General features: G+C 53.9%; 2 protein-coding genes across 2 annotated transcripts in view; one reads left to right on the top strand and one right to left on the bottom strand.

The window, feature by feature from the left end:
* The window catches only part of ABCA5 (ATP binding cassette subfamily A member 5), a 50,308-nt gene extending 37,508 nt beyond the window's left edge, over positions 1-12,800 (bottom strand). The window contains exon 1 of the mRNA XM_063351936.1: positions 11,244-12,800. Within this exon, the coding sequence (XP_063208006.1) occupies positions 11,244-11,301 (58 nt within the window). The 5' untranslated portion in view covers positions 11,302-12,800. The remainder of the gene's footprint in view (positions 1-11,243) is intronic.
* A 1,026-nt stretch (positions 12,801-13,826) lies between these two features.
* Positions 13,827-21,783, top strand: part of MAP2K6 (mitogen-activated protein kinase kinase 6) — a 54,473-nt gene continuing 46,516 nt past the window's right edge. Inside the window, exon 1 of the mRNA XM_063351937.1 lies at positions 13,827-13,997. Within this exon, the coding sequence (XP_063208007.1) occupies positions 13,982-13,997 (16 nt within the window). The 5' untranslated portion in view covers positions 13,827-13,981. The remainder of the gene's footprint in view (positions 13,998-21,783) is intronic.

The following is a 21,783-nucleotide window of genomic DNA, read 5'->3' on the forward strand; positions in this document are numbered from 1 at the left end:
CCTGGAAAACTGAGGTCAGGAGACTGCGTCAGCAGCCGGAAAAAGGGGCTCGGAGCACAACATTACGTGGAAAGCGGGGTTTGCACGCGCAGTTCTCACGGCCACGCAGAAGCCTCTGCGTTCACCCCTTCACCTGCGGCGACGATGGGAAATACCCCGGGGCCGAGCCCCGGCCCCAGCGCCAGGGCTCTCGTTGGGCACAGCGCACCCGTCGCTGCAGAACCCCCCCTGGGCCAGCACGGCGAGGCTGCGGGGGCAGGTTTTGGGGAGGGGATTGTTTCCACCAGGTGCCCCCCGAGAGCGGTGCAGCCAGCAGCGGTGGGCCCAGGCTCCTTCAGATGCCTCACATCCAGCAAACGATCGAATCCCACCCAAGCTTTACGCTAGCATTTCCTTCAGAGGAAAAAAAAAAGAAAAAAAAGGCTTGCTTTAACTGGAAACTATTTTTTTCATTAGTTTCCACCTTAACAAAGATAAAAGTACTCTAATTAAATAATGCCCCTTAGTTTTGCCTAATGAATACTGAGTAAACACAATGGCATAACTTCAGCTTCAATAAAAAAAACCCAAAACTTCTTATCTTCATCCATCCAGCATTAAATAGAATAGAAGCCCGTCTGGGGCTGAATTCTTCTGGTCACTTTGATGTTTGTTGTGGTCTCTGTTTATACTTTCAAAAGTTTTAACCACTCCTGTTCATGTGCTACCTGCCAAGTTTTGAACTCCTTGGAGTTCAGGGTTCTATTTTAAACAACCTCCAGGGTATTTCACCCTCCGTAAGCGGGTTCTCGCCTCGAGCCCGGTCCTTCCAGGGCAGCTCAGAGGTCGGGGGCTGCAGCGAGAACCCCCCTTGGGGCAGCTCACGGCGAGGAAAAGCGAATGGTTTGCGCAAAGGATGGACGCGGTGTCTCACGTGGGTGCTCCAGACCCCTGAGGTATGTCATACGGGGAGATGCCATCACCCAGGACAGGGCGTGCGGTCAGGTGGGTGAGACACCCGCCGAACTGGGGGCTGCTGCGGCCACGGAGGCACCGGCCACACGCGGCAGCATCAGCCCCAGAGTCAAACCCACCCCCAGAACGGGGAGAGAGCCTCCGGAGGGTAATCATCACCTGAAGGACTGCAATGCTTTCCATCTTCAAAGCACACTAAAACCATTACCTAATTAATTTTTACAGCACCCTGTACACTCGAGTGCCCTAAACACACTCTCCATGCAGAGACAGAGAAAGCCAAGGGTGATTTCATTTGTTCGAGGCCAGAAGGAGCCTGCATCTGAGGTGGGGATGGGCACTGCTACCGCCAGCAGCGGGCACCCGAAACCTCTCCAACTTCCACTTCTGAGCAAAAATCTTGAAAGAGAAAGAAAGCAACTTCATCTGTTTAACTGGAATAAAGGTCTAAGCGACTGCACCCAGGTAGCGGCACAGCACCTCTCTGGGCAACCTGGGCCAGTGTCTCACCACCCTCAGTGGAAAGAGCTTCCTCCTAATGTCTGATCTAAACCTGCCCTGCTCCAGTTTAAACCGTTGTCCCTCGTCCTATGGCTCCATGCCCTTGCAAACAGCCCCTCCCCAGCTTTCCTGGAGCCCCTTTAGGGACTGGAAGGGGCTGGAAGGTCTCCCCGGAGCCTTCTCTTCTCCAGGCTGAACCCCCCCAGCTCTCTCAGCCTGTCCCCACAGCAGAGGGGCTCCAGCCCTCCCGGCATCTCTGTGGCTTCCTCTGGCCCCACTCCAACAGCTCCGTGTCCCTCTTGTGCTGAGGGCTCCAGGGCTGGATGCAGTACTGCAGGGGGGGTCTCCCCAGAGCGGAGCAGAGGGGGAGAATGCCCTCTCCGGATCTGCTGGCCACGCTTCTTTGGATGCAGCCCAGGATGCCATTGGCCTTCTGGGCTGCGAGCGCACACTGTTGGCTCATGCCCGGTTTTTCATCCACCAGCGCCCCCAGGCCCTTTTCCGCAGGGCTGCTCTGAGAAAAGGCACAAGCCCGTTTTACTGGGCTTTTGTTCTCCCTGCCCGCGCTCCGCTGAAGCGCTGGGAGCTCGGGAAACGCCGCCTCCAAAGAGAAGCGGGACACAATGAGGAACTGGGATTTTCCTCTGTAATTTGGCTCTGCCCAGCACGGTCTCTGATAACAATCCCTCGGGAAAAGACAGGAGCGGTCCTTGAATGCAGACCCTCGGCAGGGAGAACGCAGGCTGCGGGCAGGGGGCGGAAAACCTGGCGCTGGCACTCGGCTTGGAGACAATCGTGACCTCCGAGGAGCTGAGCCACCCATTTGGATGCAGGAGGAGTAGGGTGAGAACACCCTGCCCGAGAACATCTATGATTTACACTATAAATGCCATTTCTTTTTTTTTTTTATTTCCGCTTTCTGGAAAGCAAAGGTGCTCTTAGATGTGGAAGGACGAGCGTGCCGAGGACTCTCGGCGTAAGGAGCCCGGAGGTTGTGGCCGCGCAACGTCCCCTGCGGCAGCGACGTGTGCGGGGCTGGGAGAGCGTCTGAGCCGAGGAGGCACCGCCAGCGCCCGGGCCAGCCGTGTGCCGGAGGAAAATGCATCTAAACGCTCACACGAAACGGGACAGGAGGGGGACTCCGGTCAGTTAATAACGCAGATGGGAAATCCAAAGGAAAACGTAGAATGACTTGGTTTTATCCGCGTTTGAATCTGAGCAGTTTATGCAGCGGTCTTCCAGTTCTCAAAGGACTCTGCAAAGCTTTGATGAAAAGCGCAGCAGTGAAAGAGCAGCTGCTTGTCTCACCTGAAGCTTCTGCATCGCTGGACAAAGTCATTCCGGCGTTCCCGGGCTCTTTGCAAACCCTCTGCTGCCCCTGAGGAGCAACCGGAGCAGGCGCGCTCTGTGCCGCAGCGTGAACGCCACAGGGGAGAGAAGGGCCCTGAAATTCAAGACTGAAATTCAAGGACAATGTGGCAGCTCTGGCCATTTATTTGTTATCTCGATGCTGAACTTGCTCTGCCCTGTCAGCCCAGCATGGGGAAGGATGGGCACAACCTCCCGTATTGGGTTGCAAGAAATAGAGCCTGCCCTGCCGGGGGCATCTCCCCCTCGCTCCCTTCCACACCGAGGCGCGGCGGGGTTTGCAGGATGAGCAGGGATGCTATCCAACGATTTGGAAATGGTCCTTTGCGATTTTAATGCCCACGTTTCTTTTTTTTTTTTTCTTTTTACATGAAAGGCTGAGTCACTGCCTACTTGAAGAAAGGAAATTCAGTTAATCCCATTTCCTTTCTGAAACACGATGGGTTAGTGCGTTACCACTGCCGTGCATGGAACTGCTGTTTCCATAATATCCTGTTCACTGCATTCCTTAGGTGAGCGCCTGCGCACAACTTTCCTTTTCAAAGAAATCCTTCTGCAAGGACATCCTTCCAAAAGAAAGTGGAAGACATGGCCATCCGCAGTCTGGCAGGGAAGAAGCGCCATTCTGCATGTGCCACTGTGGCTGCAGAGCTCCGGTGGGATGCGGAGAGTCCCTCAGCCCAAAGCTGCATCCAAAGAAGCGTGGCCAGCAGATCCGGAGAGGGCATTCTCCCCCTCTGCTCTGCTCGGGGGAGACCCCCCCTGCAGTACTGCATCCAGCTCTGGAGCCCTCAGCACAAGAAGGACACGGACCTGCTGGAGCGGGGCCAGAGGAGGCCACAGAGATGCCGGGAGGGCTGGAGCCCCTCTGCTGTGGGGACAGGCTGAGAGAGCTGGGGGGGTTCAGCCTGGAGAAGAGAAGGCTCCGGGGAGACCTTCCAGCCCCTTCCAGTCCCTAAAGGGGCTCCAGGAAAGCTGGGGAGGGGCTGTTTGCAAGGGCATGGAGCCATAGGACGAGGGACAACGGTTTAAACTGGAGCAGGGCAGGTTTAGATCAGACATTAGGAGGAAGCTCTTTCCACTGAGGGTGGTGAGACACTGGCCCAGGTTGCCCAGAGAGGGGGTGGAGGCCCCGTCCCTGGAGACATTCAAGGCTGGATGAGGCTCTGAGCAACCTGATCGAGTTGCAGATGTCCCTGCTGACTGCAGGGGGTTGGACTAGATGGGCTTCAGAGGTCCCTTCCAGCCCAACCCATTCTATGATTCTATCCATCCCGGTGAGTCCCGTCCGGCTGCGCGGCAGGACCGGCACCGTCCCTCGTGAGCAGCATCGGGGGCGCCTGGCACCGCACGGACCAAGCGGAAACCATCCCTGCTCCCCAGCTCACCTCACCTCCGCTGGCTTCACACAGACCAAAAATAACTAAAGCTTTTTTTTTTTTAAAAAAAACAAACAGGTTGCCTGGAATTTTTTTAGGTTTAATTAATCAGACAAGTTGCCACCAACAGTTAAAGTCGTTCTCAGAAAGCAGGTAGCTCTGTCTGTAAGCAATTACTCCGCCCTCTGGAGCTTGTAATAAGACAGAACAGGCTTTAAAGAGGAGATATACTCCACATTTATCGGAAATTATATGTTTGCATCAATAAACCTGTATATAGATGACGCATTTGCATCATCTAACACTAGAGCCCAGATTCTCTGTCAGGGCAGCCCTTTGAAAGCAATTCAGAGCACCTGATTCAGAGGCCCGTCTCCTTCTGGGAGCTGGAAGGAGACTAAAATAAACCGTGCGAAACCCAACAACTTCCCTCAGCATTAACTGCTCAAAGTCTGCAGCTGCACCCGGCGGCGAAGGCTGCTCCGCCACCGCCAAAGCCTTTGCCACCCAAAACTCCCCCGACGGGCAGAGGCAGGGCGCGATAACCAAGCACGAACACACACCAAGCGCATTTTATACCGGCGTGGAAAGAAAAGGGGTTAAACCCGCTGTCGGGAATCGCAGCATTTCGCCCCTTCATAAATGGTTATGCAGAACGCAAGTTCTTTAGGAGCCGGATTTGCCTACGGCGAGACACAAATTTTACCCCATGCCTTTATCCACGACATTCAAACCGCCTCAAAATAAAATTTCATGAAAAGAAATTTCAATCTTGGCCCAAGACTTGGCACGGAGAGTTTCAGCCCAGAATAGACTTCTACGGGAAGTTAGAAACCTCCGCAAAACCCAACTTTCCTAACTGAAGCATCAAGAGACACTTAACAGCTGCAGTGCCAAGGGTACGAGGATAATATATACATTGCACGCGATACGTATAGAATACTGTAATTACAGCCACGTCAGTACAAACACGTATTCATTCTGGCCATGAATGACACCTAGTCCTCATGGAAAAAAAAAAAAAACCCAAACCGCTTATTTTAAATCAGCAGAGTTCAGAGGGGGCAAACGTGCCATCGCTGGTGGGGACATGGCAGACAACAGGTATTGTCCGTCGACACCACCCCGGCAGCATCCCCCGGTCCAGCGGCCACCAAACACTTGCCCACCACCAGCCGCGTTCCCTTCCCAGTGAATTTTGCTGTACGGATTATGAAATATAATTTCCCATTCTAAAAAAGCGCCGTGCCGGCCGCCTTCGTATTACAGCGCACTCTAGATACACGTGTCATCTAAAGAAAATTACGCTTCCTGCTGCCGGCCCAATAAAAATATCCCTTCAGAGGCCGCTACCCGTCCTTATTTAGCACTGCTTTTCTCAGAATCTCACTTTTGGAGCGGCTCAACCTCATTCAACCATGTTTGAGAACACTTCTGCAGTGGATTCCTCCTCCTCCTCCTCCTTCTCCCTGGCTGCTGTAAGGCATCAGCTTCTGGGCTTCTCCTCCCCTTCTTCCCCCCCGAGCAGGAGTTTCCAGGCGGTGTCCCACCACATCCCAGGCGGGTCAGGACGCCGTGTAGAATTGCATCCATACCCACAAAATCATTGTGTGCCCACATCCGAGGCAGGGCTTCTGCCGACGGAGCCGCCGCGCAGTGGGGAAGCCCCCCAAAGCAACACGGGGCTCATGGCCTCGCCTCCAGTGCCCGAGTCCCCCCCCGCCCCCCAGACACCGATGTTTACCCTGAGCCATCCAAATTTGTATCACGTCAAACAGGAGGGCAAAAGACTACCGCAGGCTCTTCAGATGCATTCACAAAGAAAACCAGTAATTAACTCCGGATCGCATTGCCCTGGGAGCTACATAAACATAATAAAAAGGTTTAATAAAGCACCTCGACAAAAACACTGACATGGTGCTGGTTGTACACCCCCAGCGACAGAGACCATCCCCAGCCCGCAGAGCTCGGAGGCAGCTCCAGTCTGGCAGCAAAGGGAAGCCCTCGGACCCCCCCAGGATGCTCAGCTGCCTGTGGGACAGGGACCCCGCTGCGGCCCCGCTCCTGCGGAACATCCCAGTGCAGGAACACCTGCAGGCACGGCTCTGCATCCAGCGGGGGTCCAGAGCAAGGAGACATTTACGGTTGAACCCTTAACAATGTCCTTGAATGAGCCTGCGACTCATTTTTGCTGATAAAAAAAAATTAGTGGAATGAAGAAGTCAGGGAAAACCAGCGAGAAACAAAGTCCAAAGTACAGAGAAGTGCCACAAGGTGAAAAAAAACCCACCCTAAATGCCTACGTAAGCCAGGCAGCGAGGGACGCGGGGCAGGTGACTCGCGGGGACTGCCACCCGCCGGACCAAAGGTTGTGCCTACACCTCCAGCCAGCCAACAGCAACCCGGCGGCTGCCACCGAGCCATGCCACGGGGCTGGTGGCTCCTGGCACATCGGGGTCCTGTCCCCAGTCCCGCCTGGGCAGCGGGGAGAATCCCCCCCAAGCGGAGCCTGGCTGGCGGGCGTCTATTTAACGCAGCTTAAAGGCGCCCTGATTTAGAGGAACCTTGAAGGGGTCATTCGATGACCTTAACGGTCTTTTCCAACCCAAATGGTTCCACGAGTTCAAACGCTCCCTCAGCTCCCGGTGCGGTGCTTTACTCAGCCTTAGGAAAGGGCTCGGGAATTGGTGGATGGGCAGAATTTCAAGGAGTCTGAATTTACTTTGTTGCTCCCACCTTTGGGATGAAGCCAACCCACGCCGCCGGGCATGCAAATGACGCCTGGCGAGTGACCCGCAAATCTGACCCCCACGGAGACCGAAGGTGATGGATATGACCCCAAAAGATGTTTAACCCCCCAGCTCCCCGCCCAGCGGAGCGGAGCGGTGGCAGGGCTGTGAGCACGGAGCCCGTGGCACAGCATCGGGCTGGGGACGGACACGGGAGGGAAGGGCCCGGAGCCCTGCAAACCCTGCACTGCACAAAAGCGCTGGGACTGAAGATGGAACTGAGCGCTCACAAGATGCCTGAAGGATGCATTTTGGTCCATTACTTCACCGAAGCAAGCAGAGAACCTATTATATACATGCATATACACACACAGAGTGCAGACAGGAGGAAATTCAAACAGGGAAAAAGGAAAAAAAAATATTTGTAGTATCAAAACCAGCCACCACAACGCTCAGCTCTGCCTCCCCCACGCCAACCCCAACGCGTGACCGAGGAGCGGGACCTCTGACGGGGGCTTTCGGCAGGCAGGGCATGTCTCCAGCATGGACATCTCCGCACAGCAACACGGCAAAAAAAGTGACCGTGGAAAAATGTGTCTGGTAAAATTTCAGGCTTTTTTACAAAAGACAAAAGCCCCAGGAGTGCGCCTGCCATCCTCTGCTGGCTGCAAGTCTCAGGAGGAGGGACAGGCAATGTAAGATACACTGTATAAACACACCTTTTCCCCAAGAAAACGATTTCCAGAGGTAGGAGGCTGCTTTAGTTCATCTGTGCATTAACCTCATATTAAAAAAAATTATAAATAATCCTATCCGGCTCTTGCCTGCCATGGCTCTCGCCCTCCACCTCTCTCTCTTTAGGTTAGCAGACACACGCATCGCCCTCGCCCCTCCTGGAGGAGCACGCTCAACCCATTATTATTATCTGGCCGGGTTTACGGCTCTAAGACCTTATTATTACTTAGGTTACGAAGTTGACAGCAGTTTTTATTTATTGGCCTCTGCCACTTTTATGAGCTGCGTGTACTTCTTGGGTCGTTTTCTCCTCTCCGCATTCCTCAGCTATCTGGCAAAAGCCACAAAGAGAGACTTTACCAAGGGCACCGGGGCAGCGCAGTTTGTTTAACTTCTGCCGACGGCAACGTCCTCCTGGGCTTTTCATCCATCCACCTACTCAAGATCCGAGGTGGAAAAACGTGCTGCGAGCTAATGGCTGCAAGAGAAAACGCTCGAGGAGAAGGAGACGGAGGAAATTCAGACAAAAGGTAAGCCCTGGCTGAGCTCGCAGGAACTGCGCTTGGCTTTAAATGCTGGCAGCCTGCAATTCCCTCTAAAGCGGGGAACAAAGGAATGCAGGATATCGCTCAGCACCATTCAGGCCGGCGAGGAGCAGATGGTCTCTGCTCCCAGAAGCGGCTCGTGCTCAGGACGGCTCATTGTTTCTCACCTCCTCTCTCGTCAAGCCGCGTTCTCCTCCCCAGCATCTGCACCCAGCCTTTGCCTTGGCTTTTCTTCAAGCTCCTTCCCCAGACGTCCCCTCGGGAGCATCCCTTTTTCCAGCTGGTCCCTCTTGTCTTGGAGAACTTCCTACAGTTTCTTCTTCATCTTCTGCAGCAGACAGCCCTGCCTCGGCCGCCAGCCCCGCAGCAGGCAGAGCCTTTAGCGGGCTTATTCCTACTGTTTTTCATTTCCAGCTTGGTAGTGGGAGGCCACCGTACCTCGGGAGCGTTAGGGAAATGACTGGAATTCGCCTGTCCACATGCAGCCTCCTCTGCTCTATGGGGGCTGCCCTCAGCTAAAAAAGGATGGGAAATTTCATGTCCGAGGGATACGATCACCCTTGAAAATATCATCATCTTGCCTGTTGTCTCTAAAAGCCATCGTTACGCTCTCTCACAGGACAGACCAAGCCAAACCCTCGCGACACTTGCCCTACAACATCCTTCCTTCTCCACAGCTCCCATTCCCGTGGAGGGAGGCGATGGCTGGAAGCAGCATAATCCAACAAAAACACGAACTGGAAGCAGAGGAAACCGAAATAGCCACTGGGTGCTTCTGCAGAGGTCCTGCTGGAGCCCGTCCCACCTCCTGCCCCGTGGAAGTCGGCTCCCCCAGCTCCTCTCGAGCCCTTTGTTGGCAAAGCGTATTGTTTTTGGAAGATCCCGCTTCCCAGGCACCGTGACTTCTGTCCGTCCCTGCGCAGGGTTGTCATCCAAAATACACAACAGCTTCAGAGCAATCGCTACGGCACCTTCCCACCGCGTGACACGCTGGGAAAACTGTGATTCGAGCCCAAAAACCTGGTCTCAGTGTTCAGGGGTGTACAAGGAGGGACCAGAGGTGCTTTGGACACCAGTTTTGCTTGTTTCACACCATCTATGCTCAGAACTGTTGCAAACCACACAGGACCAGCATCTGCGTTTTCTAAAGAATTCTTAGTGAAGGGATAAGAACCGGGGGAAAACCCAGCCCTCCCCACCGAGGCGTAAGAAATTGAACTGTATAAAGAAACGCTGCCAGCGCCCACGCAACAGCGAGGCGGGAGGGGGCTCTGCGAAGCTGCGCCCCTCCAGCTCGCGGGTGTTTGTGGCCAGGGCGCCGGGATTCGTTTTTGGCCTCTAGATGATCCACCGGCGATCGTTCGCACAAACACTGAAACCGAAGCCTCCGATTGTATTTTTGCTGGACAAACCCAGCACAAGGCAGGGCTCGCCTTCCAAGCGGCCCCGATCAAAGCGAACGCTGGAAACGAAGTCGCGTCTAGAAGAAATACATATTTCGGCGCAAACCTCTTGTTTACAAACGCGGGGAGGAGATTTTTTTTCAGGAGCGCCCTGAAACCACGGCGGGTTTGTCCAATTTCTCTGCAGCAATTTCGTTTCTTAGCAATGAAGGAGCATAAGCTGGAAGGAGGAAAAAACAAACCGTAACACGTATAAAATTCAAACGACTGTACGGAGTCAGTACTAGAGAAAAAGTTATGGCCAGACCCAGATGTAGGAATCAGACCTCTGGGTTCAGCCCCATGGGTTCCCCCCCAGCAGGAACCCCCTTCCCTCCCAGCTGCTCTCTCCCCAGGCACTTTGCAATTGCCGCTGTATTTCACGGCCACCCATAATTTGGGAATTCAGTCCTTGAAAAGCCATTGCGCAGGGATGCACACGACATGGCACCGCTTTTTGACACAAAATGATTAAAGTGCTGTTCCCAGAGAATTTCATTCTATGCATTGGGAGACCCAGGCCCGCACAAGACCCCCCGCCGGTCCCTGCGGGCACCGCAGCCTTTAGGTACGGAACCATTCAAGACCCGATTTTTCTGTTCTGCTTCAGCATCTGCTCTCCTGGACTAATTGCCGCACGGCAAATCGCAAGTGTTTTACTGTAAACAAAACCAGCAACTCTCACCATGTTAAAAAAAAATGACTTAATAAGTCCTTAGAAGATAAAACATCCTTTTTATGCTGCTGACAGCAGGAGGAGAGGGTCTGGACAGCAGAGATGGGACTGGAGCCTCTCACCGGAGTGGAGCGGGGTGATTCCTACCTTGGGCAAAGGAGAGCTGGTCACCTTCCCTGCAGAATTTAGACTTTAAAAGTAAAAAGATCTGCCCAGGGAAAACTAAATACTGAGCTTGAAGGCCAGGCAGTGTGCTGGAGCAATGGTGAACAATAAAGATAATAAAGTCTTGGTACCACTTGGCTCAACGCCGATGGTAACCGCGATGCACCATCCGTGGAAGCCCACTCGTACTGATACCGGGTCACTCACCGACGGCTCAGGGCATCCCGCGGGCACCGGGGAAGGCTGCATCCCTCATTCCCCCGCCACCAGAGCACCCCTGGGGACACAGCGCTGGCTCTCGCTCCCCCCAGCCCGGTCCCACAGCAGCCTGCCGAGACTCACCCGCCCGGCCGAACCTCACACCCCCTCCATCCCCGCACAGGCGAGCCACTGCGCAGCGCACGGCACCGGACAAGCCTCGGCAGATCCCCGGCTCGGCCTCGGCTCCTTCGAGCCAGGTGAAAATTCCCCTCGGCATCAGCAGGGCGCTGAACCAGGGTGCCCCAATTCTGAGGAAAGCAGCAGGATCCCAGATCCCCGCACACCTTCAGGGAGGGTGGGGAATAGGGAAAGCACCAAAAAATGATTAAAATGTACTTTTGTTGGGCAGGTGTTCCAGCCCATGCATGCGATGGGGACATCCCGGAGCACCTGGGATGCGGCCAGCGCTCTGGGAAACTGCAGAAAACAAGGACTCCATCCTCTGTAGGAAAAAAACTGCCTTAAAACGACCAAGCTCCTGTTCTCACCTGATGGATGTTCTTCCAACTGTCGTCCAAAAAACTTCACGAAAAACCAAAGCGGCATCCCGCATTTTGCACCTGCGCGCAAGTTCGACCCAGAAAAGTCTTCACGGAGACAAGGCCGGCTCGCTCCGGCAATCCTCGAAGGCTGCCCGTGCTGCCGCTAATTTAGCTTATAGCTACTGAATTGTACCACTGCCATTTGTAATGCGTTAGTTAAGGGCTTGTCAGCATTTCCATCGTAAACCTTTCATTTTGGGGATTTATTGCTGTAAGGCTTTGCTCTAGCTGCAAGTTTGGCAGGGAGGACCACGCAGAGCAGCGCGTTTCCCTCACCCCAAACAATCGCTCCCAACAGCGGAAAGTTTTCCAAAGAGATCCCTAATCGAGGGTTACAGCTTCCTTCAGACTTTAGCCCTAAAAATGGCAAAATCAGGGCGAGCCGAGCTACACGGGGCCGGCTGGGAAACGCAGCGGTGCGAGGGCACAGCGTAAAAATCAGCCACAATAGAGGTTTTTCAGCCCAAAGAAAAAGGACGTGAGGAGCGGAGGCGCTCCCTGCAACCCCGGCCGCGCTCTCCACTGGATTTTATACCTTTGGATAAAATTGGGTATTTTGCTGGGGTGTAAACAGACATCCTTGGCACTAATTTAACTGTAAATGTTTTAAAATCACGTCTTTCTCAGGGCTTAGTTATTTACTTTTTTTTAGTCTTCCAGTGTTCCTATAGTGAAACACGTATTTAACGTAGAGCACTGCTTTAGGAAGGCCTAACTTTCCTTGTCCTTAGGGGCTTTTCCCGACATGGGGGTTCCTACGGACAGAAGAGGGTCCCCATGGACAGAAGGGGGTCCCCACCTAGCACAGCCCAGCCCACAGCCGGGTTACTGACCCGGACAGTGTCCCCATCTCAGGGGGACGTCACCGCATCGGCTCCACCGGCTCTTCCCATGGGAAACCTGCGTCAACCCACAGGGGCTGATCTGACCCCCTCTGAAAACACTCCGCTTCTGACTCAGGATAAATTCGCTTCATCTGCTTTGCCTGCAAGGGGAAAAGAAGAAAAAAAAAACAAGATTAAGAAATTATTAACGTTACGTAAGGTGGCCGAGAGCCGTGGTTAAGCCGGGCACCACCGCGCTGTGCAGAATGGATAACGCCCCCGGCATCCTACGGGCACAAAAGCAAGAGGTTCCTCTCTGATGGATCCTTAGAATCTAACCCCAATGGAAACCAGACGGAGCGCGTCTTTTGTTCTCTTTCCGCTGTTATTTCGCCTCCCCGATCTCTCTCGTTTTCACCGTGGTGCACCAGAACACAGTGATGGGTCTCTCCACACCAGGCGCAGGGTGACGGGTGGCAGAGGCTCTTCTGGGCAGCACCAGCTGCACCCCGGCGCATGGAGGGGACGATGGGGTGACCACACGCAGACCCCCATGGGCAACGCTCCCACGCTCCCTTGGATATGTCCATCCCGCCATCCCATCACGTTCCCCTCCTGGAGACCTCCGAGCCCCAGAGCTGTTCCCTGCTCCCCAGGGAGCCTCAGGTGCCAGCTCTGGGTGGCTGCCACCTTCCCCCCGCACCCAGTAACAGGAAGAGGAGGAGGAGGAGGATGACATCCAGCAGCCACCGCACCCGCCTCCCGCACCGCGAAACCGCACAGCGCGCAGGCAGGGATGCAGGCAGGGATGAGGAAGGCAGGGATGAGGAAGGCAGGGGCATTTCTCCCTCGCAGCCCCAGCAGTTTGGGGGAAACCCCCCCAGGCCAGCGGTGCGGAACACCCGGAACCGCAGGCGCGCGATGCCGGGGAAAGGCACATCCGCGGCGCTCTGGCTGTTTGCGCGCTATTTGCGCGCCTCCCCGGGCGCTCTCTTCCTTCCCGCGCATCTCCGCGGACTCTTCTCCTCTCCCTTCCCGCGCAGCCTCCGCGGGCGCTGCTCCATCCTTCCCGCGCAGCCTCCGCGGGCGTTCCCCCCCTCCTTTCCGCGCAGCTTCCGCAGACACTCCTTCCCCCCGCGCAGCCTCCGCAGGCGTTCCCCCACCCCCAATCCCGCGCAGCCTCCGCGGGCACTGCCTCCCCACCCCCCCCCCCACCCCCCCCCGCTTTCCGCGCATCCTCCGCAGGCGCTCCTTCCCTCCGCGCATCCTCCGCAGCCGTTTCACTCCCCCACCCTCCCGCATCCTCCGCGGGCGCTGCCCCCCCCACACCTTTTCCCGCGCAGCCTTCCCCCCGCCTCCGCGGGCGCGCAGCCCCGCGCCCCCCCCTGCAGGAAGGGGCCGGCGGGCGGGACTACAGCCCCCAAGCGGCTGCGCGGCGGCCGTCGGCACCGCGCCTGCGCACTGCGCGTCCGTTCCCCCCCCCTCCGCGTCCCGTCCCCCGTTCCCCCCCCCTCCCCCCCCCCCCAGCTCCAAGTTTGGGGAGGTTTTCTCGCTGCCAGCCCCGGCCCATCATGTAGGTGCAGCGCAGCCCTGCCCGAGCGCGGCGAGCGGGGGGGGGGGGGGCAGGACACCCCCCGGCCCCGCACCCTGCCCTGCAGAGCCTGCAATTGCACCAACACCCCCCCCCCCTTCCCCTCCAACCTCCCCCCCCCCCCCCCCCCAGCGCTGCAGCCGCTCAGGACAACTCCCGTTTTGCAGGAAGATTGAGCAGTTTTGCATCTTTGTTGCTAAACTCGCTCCCGAGGAGAGAAAAAGGCAAAGTCTTTTGTGCTCCCTTCCCCCACCAAAGCACGGGGGAAAATGTCTCAGGCCAGAGGTAAGGCTCCCGCGGCTCTTCCTTGCAGCTCTGCAACCAGCCCTGCATGCATATTTGGGGGTATTTTTAATTTTTTTGCACACCCTCCCTCCCCCCCGGTGCACGCATGCATGCATGCATGCATGCATTTTTCGGGATGCAATCGCATTTTGAAGTTTGAGGCTGCTCCGGCGCATTTCCTGCTCGCCCTGCGCCTCCGCGCAAACACCCGCGGATCGGCTGCGCCCTGGGGTTGGCGGTGGGGGGGGGGGGGGGGGGCGGAAAGGGGAAGGCGGGGGGGGGGGGGGGGTTGGAGGGGGTGTTATGTGCTCCTCCGCGGGGGGGTGCGGAGCCTCCCGCAGGGTGAGGGCCAGATTACAAAAAAAAAAAAAAAAAAAAAAGGGGGGGTGGTGGCGGAGATGCGGCGGGTGGCGTGCATGTGCAATGCAAAGCGGGCGCGATGCAGGCGGATTGCAGCTAATTGCAAGCGCAAAAAATTAAAAGGAAACTTTTCCTAAAGAAAGTCCGCGGAGGGGGCCGAAAGGTGAAACTCGAGTGGAGTTAGCAGGAATTAAATATATACCTATGTTTCCATGGGAAAGTATTGTTCTTGTGCCAGCACTGAGATCATTTTCCACTGATTTCTCCCCCACCCCCCCTTTAATATTTGGTAACTTTTGGTCAGAGGCAGCAGTGTGGTTTGTAACACCAGCTCGCCGAGAGCATGCAGAAGGGCTGCTTTATTTAGCATGTAGAGGAGGGCTCGGCCCCCGGGATGGAGCGGGAGGGGCGTGTTTGGGTAGGGGACAACACTGATTTATTTTTTATTTTTTTTGCCAGTGCGGTGGGCAAGGTTTAATCTTGCTTTTTTTAACTTGATTATTCCGGAGTGGCTCTGCCTTGTGTCCTGCAAGGGAGGGGGGGCGGGGGGGGAGTGAGAGGGTGGGAGGAGGCGGAGAATTTAATATTGCAAAAATGCTGTGGGAATGCAATAGTCCCTGCAAGAGCAGGCTGGGATGTTTCAGGAGGAGTTGTTGCTCTGGCCATTCATTGTGAAAATAGATGCACATATGTCAGCGAGCGGCCACGCAGATGCAGCGTTTGGCGCTTCTTTGCAATCTTTGGGGTTGATATTGCAGCTGGCTCTTCTTGCATTCTGCAGCCCTCGCACGTATTGGGGAGTCGGGGGCGAGGGATGATGCACGGCCCAGTAGCAGAGCAGCTCCCGAACTGGGACTGGGGCATTTTGTTGTGTTGGTTTGGGTTTGTTTTTTTTTTTTTTTTTTTAAAGACATCTGTGAAGTCAGTGGCCTTCCACTCTAAGCCTTGCTGGGAGGACATAGGAAGGAGGTGCTTTCACAGCTCTTGCCACACAGTTTTCCTTTGTAAGAAAAATGTAAAGTTGTTGTATAATTTATTCCTAATTTGGGTTTGCTGCAGTCATCTTTTCCAGCCAAGCAGAGAATTGTAAAAGTTTCCAATAGAAAGAGCCAAGGAAGTTTGATAATGCAAAATTGAACTGAATGATACCCACAGCGCGCCGCTGCTTGCCGGAGGGTCCCTGAGAGACCCGCGGTGGGGCAGGGTCTGGGTGGGGGGCAGCCCCTTCCCGGAGGTCCCCAGAAGGTCCCGGGGTGGGAAAGCCTGATGGCACGGAGCCGGTGATGGGCAGGGAGCCATGGTGGTGGCCCTGCAGCCCGCTCTCCCTGGGTGCCACTTAGCCCCCACGCCTGCCAGCACTGGCCTTCTCCGTCCTTCCCGGTACCAGGAAAATGGGAAACTACAAGTAGCCAACCCACAAAACACGATCTCAATGAATGGCATCATTCTTGAATCCGTTTTCCATCCCTCTCACGCTCTGCAATACCAGTGTCTAAGTTTGAATTCCTTACACAGATAAGTTTTCCAAGTTCAGCTGTTCAGGCTGAGGTTTTGCTTTGGGAAGGGGTTTCAGCTCCAGGGTTTGCACCAGAGGTATCGTTCTTCAGGATGAATTAAGGGAGACATAATCTGCATTTCAGGATCAGTTTTCATGCGTTGCACAGGAGGTTCCTCGTCAGCTTTCTAAAATACTGCACAGAGCTTCAGCCAGCTGCTGAGCTGCAGAGCCCTCTCCCTGCTTTGAATCATTTCCAAAGTTGTTCTGAGAATTTGCCAGAGATTAATTTTCTTTCAATGCCGCTTGTCAGGGGGACAGTAATCGGGAGGGTTATTCTCTGATAAGACTTACTCCCTGCAAGGAATCTCACCTAGTTAAGAGGGCGGAACCGCTCAGAGCCCTACCTGTGCCGTGCAAAGCAGCAGAGGGGGTCTGCTTTCTGCACAGCCATAGCACGGGTTGTGGAAGGTAAAACTCTCCCTGGAGTTGGGAAGCAACAGTTTCGTTCCAGCCCCTTCCATAGCAGAAACCAGCAGATGCCGTCAGCATCCCACCTGCAGTACTGGGCCACCTCACCTGTGCCCTGGTGGACTCCCTAAGACTTTGCGGTCAAGTCAAAACACAGATCAAGTCAAAAAGATGCCACCGGGTCCATGCTCATTTCTACCTTCATTCCCTCTCTTTAAGTTGCAGAATGGTATTTTTAGTTTTAGTCCCTAGAAAAGAAGATTTCCCCAAGCACAGAGGGGTCCCCACAGTCCATTTCTCACCTTCAGAGAAGAGCCCGCTCCGGAGAAGTGGGACTTGGTGGTGGTGGTAGCTCAGAAGTAGTTGAATCGTTGCCCAAATGTGCCACATTGGCTGTCATGACTAATAGGATATTATTCTGGAAGAGGAAAAAAAAAATGCGGAAGTCCATATTAATTACAAGCTAAACACAGTTTGAGGCTATAAATCTGAACTCTCGTGACAGCAGATACATTCAAGAGTCTTCAAAATTCATTGTAATGGGGGAATTACTCACTCACGAAGCCCACATCAGAGAAGCGAGCTGCAAATATGCAAATTTCTCCCTTGAAATAAGAAAAGGGAAGGGGGAGCAGTTCCCGTTAGAGCACTAATTCATAAATAGTACATTGAAATGAGGTACATTTAACTACTAAATATTGCTATCCATTGATCTCATGCCTAATTCTTAGACTTTGTTTCTTCAAATACATTTTTTTTTTCCCCTGCTCCAGCTGAAGAGGGATCCCGAGATTATGAGAACCACGTCCCACGTGATGCTGGCTGAGCGTGTACCCTATGGACTTTGACCAAAGGCCCTGCACCTATTCAAAATACTACATTTTATGTAAAATGCTCCCTTCCCCCCCCCCAGCTAGTAGTGGAGCAGATGTAAAGCCTAAATGGAAGCTTTTTTTTTTTCTTTTTTAATAGAACCCCCCCCCATCCTAGGTAGGTGGCAGTTTTTTGCTGGTGTAAGATTAACCGGTGAGCAGTGCGAGGCTGCCGGGGGTTGTGCAATGAGCAGTTTTGCCTCCCTGGCTCCACCTCAGCCTCTCGCCACCAGCACCCTCCCATGGCACCCGCACCGGGCAAGGGCAGGGCGAGCGGAGCTGTGGCACAGCCAGCGAGGTGCGAGCCCGGCAAGGCCTCGTCTGGCAGCAAACGCAGCCGGTTCCAGGTCAAGCTCTTGATTTTTTTTTAATTTTTTTTTCTAGGGGGGAGGACGGGGAGCATGCAGAATTATTCTTTCGCCTGGTTGCGTGTGCTGCCTGCTCTGCTGTACCGCTTTTGTGCTGGAGATGGGTCAGACATTTAGAAAGAGGTTTAAAAGTCTCATGCAACAGAGGAATTAACCAGTATGGGAAAAGAAAAAAAACCCAAACAGCTAGTTGGGGTAGAAGGGATTAAGCTAGAAATGGTGCCAAATCACTGCTGTGCACAGCTGGGCGAGCGGGGACAGGGACACCCAGCCCCTCCAGCTGATGGGCTGTGCAGGGATGGAGCCCTCATCCTTCACCCCAAAAAATGGGAGTGCAAAAGCCAAATTACATTTTCAGGGTGCCCTGTCCCCACGTCCCGACAGCCAGCGACATGCTGGAGTGGGCAGCAGCTCCCCGGTGCTGGGCAGGGCCAGGAAGACACAAGCATTTAAAAAGCTCAAACCATAGAAGTAATTACAGCAATGAAAGTGATAAGTTGCAGGGAAGAAGGAGCAAAGATCTGCTGTCTCCTCCCAGCTGAAGAAAGTTTAGGTTTGTCACTGCCACAGTAAGGCTTGCTCGTTTGTTACTTTAGTCACCGAAAAAAAAAATAATGGAGCTTCCTTTGGGGTGAATTCCCTCCCATGACACACACACAAGCTGCTAAGGTGCAGCAAATGATACTCAATTAAAACCACAGGAGTAATTTAGAGAGATGAGACACTTCATTCCTGCAAGAGTATTGGCATTAGTGGAACACAATTACCTTCAAAGGCACATGGCAGATTTGCAAATTCTGTGTACTGTGGTTGCAAATAGACAAGATGACTAAAAAGTTGCCTTTTTTTTCCCCAAACAATACATACATTTGATGTCACTTGTCTGTTTCCTCTTGCTGAAAAGAGCCCTAACACCACCTATAGAAGCTTCTCAGAAATGGATTTAAAACCACCACCTCTGGAACAAGCTCGACTCCCTTTTTTAAGTTGGAAAAAGAAGGAAAAAGAAAAATAACACGGGAGCTCGGGTAGTGCAGGAGTGGGAACACGCGTGCAGCCCTCCTCTGCGAACACAGTGCCTGTCACCCCCGTCACGGGGCACGGCCGTGATTCCCAGCCCTTTGCCGTGGGGTTCCCTGCCTTCACCCCATGAACTCGCGGTTCTGCAGCTCTCCTCCCGTGCCCAAGGCAAAGCTCCGCATCTCAGCTCCCAGGGAGCCAAAGCACCCGCGGGGCTGCCCCGCGCTCGGCCCGGGCAGGTCACAGTCATCCCGACTGCGGGAAAGGGGTAAAAACCAGAGCACACGGGTGTCCCTTACTGCCGTCACTCACGTTTTGGGGGACAATCGGTGCATTGTATGAGTTGGCAGCGTGGCCACCAGCAGCATCATTATAGAAAGCGTTGAGTCAGTCTCCGGTGGCCGGATAAGTTGCAGGACTGTTCTTTTAATTTTAGATGTGGCCAGAGCTATAATTAAAAAAAAAAAGTTTCATTACCTGTAGAGTTACTTAGCTGCCTTCCTTAGGGCCTGTCTGGGACCAGTTGAAGGGATGAGCATTATCAGCTAGAGTGGTGTTAGCAGGGACGCAGATCCAGGGCCCTGGAGCGGTGCCACGCTGGATATTATGCTCTGTGGCGGCAGAGTGGTGAAGGCCACGCAGTGCAGTTTCCATATCTACTCATTGTGCAAAAAGATTTTTTTTTTTTAATTGCTTTTGTCTTCCAAATCCACAATATTCTGCATGTTGACAAGTGCAAATGGAAAAACGCCTTCTGCTCAGTAATGCTGGCTCGGTAAAAAGCAATTTGGAAAGGAGAAGCCCGAGACTCTCGCTTGTAGGGCTTTCATTTGCCTCAGAGCCAAAGTTAACGCTGTCCTTTCTTTTAAGCTAGAAATTCCAAACGCCCAGTTGGTGTTTCAGAGGGTTCGTCCCACTGTGACAGTCTCTGGGGTGCTAAAGCACTTTTGAGTCATCTTTGCTTTGGAGACGTCGCAAGCAGATGCTGACCGTCCTTTAGGGAAGCTCCAAGGAGCCACTTGTGCATCTTGGTCTACTGGTGCCAGCAAAGCTGTGGCCGAGCATCGCTCTGGATTTGCATCCCGTAGCCAAGTAAGGGCCTGAGTTTGTATAAACACGGGAAGAGCAGTGTCAGGAGAGCAGTTTTGGGGTGGGAGCTGCTCAGTTTCCCCCGCACACAGTTGCTGTAGGAGCGATGGCCACAGCTCCCGAGGATGCTGTGGGCAGCCGAGCACAGTGAAGCCCACGGAGCGTTGTGCAAACAGCTGGAGGGAGCAGCCTCTGCAGCAGAAGTAGAGTTTCATATTTGTAAGAAAGATTCCACAGACAGAAAGCTTTTTTTCCCCCCACTCTTTGAGCAGAAAGACTTCACTGAGCAGAGCGGATCCAGTTTCTTGCCGTTGCTGTTTGGTTAGCCTACTTAGCCTGCAATTTGGTAATGGAGGCTAGGTTTTCCTAGCCTGCACCCCAGCAGATCAGAAGTCATGAGAAGAGCCAAAGCCCAAGCAGCATCCACTTCTACTGCACTCAGATGAAACCAGTGGAAAGAAAAAAAAAACCAACAAAAACCAACACAAACCAGCAGAAGTTGCAGATGTGATGCCAAAGATAAGGCAGCAATAGAAAATAGTACAGGAGTCAACGCTTCACTGTGGCTGCAGTAAGAGGCCTTTAATGAAGGCTGAGTCAGCAGAGACTTGGGAGCTGCTCTTGAAGGAGAATCTTTTTTCTAAACAAAAATATGTAATTGCACTCAATGAAACAATGCTCATCAGGGGCAAGTGGCCTCAGAGCATCATCTGGCTGTTCTTCTGTGGAAGTCCCAGGCAACGTGTTTTTTTGCGCTTATTTTCATCCTGCAGAGGGGTCTGATCCCAAAGTTCCTCGTTTGTGTGTTTTCAGCAGGGTTTGACACTCAAGCAACAAGTTATATTTTAAAGTTACAGCTCTGCTCCATGTTATCATTCTTCTTAAGAATGTTTATGGCTTCTCCAGTAGTTCAAGGTCAGATAGAGAAAATGACTCAAAAGTCTTTTGTTGTTCTGACAGCTCTAAAAGTAATGGAAGTCCCCATCTGGCAAAGACAAACTTCCCAGAGTACCAGCACCATAAAGAAAGAGAGAGAGGGAATTTTAAAGGCAAACGCCACACTGATGTCCCCTGGACGTGCTCCATGGTATCTGCTCTCACCAGCATCTCCCGTCTCTCGTACGCAGGAGCCCCGCTGGGAGCCCGCTAGACTTGCCTGCTCGCACAAGTGCTTGCATGTAGGAGGTGAAGCGTTCGCTGGAAACCCAGGGCGCAGGAGATGAGAAGGTCCTTTTGGCACCGGCCCCGCCGAGGGCTTGTGCAGCGCCTGGCGCTGCTCTTGGCACCGGCTCCTTCTTCCCGGGGCTCTTCTCCAGCGCTGGCAGCGGGCAGCCCCGCAGAGGCACGCTTTCCAGCTTTGATTTCAACACAGCCCTTTCTTCCTAGGGCTGCTTTAATTGCCTGCAATTAGGGTCTCCAACGCTGCAGAAGTACGAAGAAATAAAACCAAGTTGGACTTTGTAAGGGCTGGAACGGATTTCGTCTTTCAGACAGCTGATGCTGTGGCCTTTTCAAAAGGCAGTGTCAGCCTGTGAGCGCGGCATTCCTGCGTGCTGCTGCCCAGGGATTAAAGCATGGATACGTGACATTTATTGTCATTTTATGCAAGGAGTGAAACACCTGTAGGAGCCGAGAACAGCCGTCCCCCTTCTTCCAGTTAGGCGGAAAAGACAGGGACTTTACACGCTGGCATCAAAACGCCAGGACCCCTGTGGGCAAAGCTACATCTTAAGTAGATTTATTTAAGCCCTGAGCCTCAGGACTTTGCCAAAAATGCCTCAGCAGAAGCCCAAGCCGCAGCACAGGGCTTTTGGTAGCCCTGAAGGTGCAATGGGCAACCCCAGACCCTGCACAAGGCGGCCTGGACGTGGCCAGCCGGGGCTCTGTGCCGTCAGCGATGTGCAGGGATCTCAGCTTGATTTCCAAACCCCACGCGGGTTTTGGAGCTAGCAACAGGACAAGGAAGAGTTTTCATCCTAAGCTTGGCCACCACTGGAGTTTTGGACGTGGAGACTCAACCTGCCGTCCCCTCTCGCCGCTTTGCTGCTCCGCATCGCGAGATGCTGATGGTTAATGCAGAAGCTCACTCCCAAGCAGACCTCAGTACTTAA

Source organism: Chroicocephalus ridibundus, chromosome 14, assembly GCF_963924245.1.
Source record: "Chroicocephalus ridibundus chromosome 14, bChrRid1.1, whole genome shotgun sequence".
In the NCBI taxonomy this organism is placed as follows: Eukaryota; Metazoa; Chordata; class Aves; order Charadriiformes; family Laridae; genus Chroicocephalus; species Chroicocephalus ridibundus.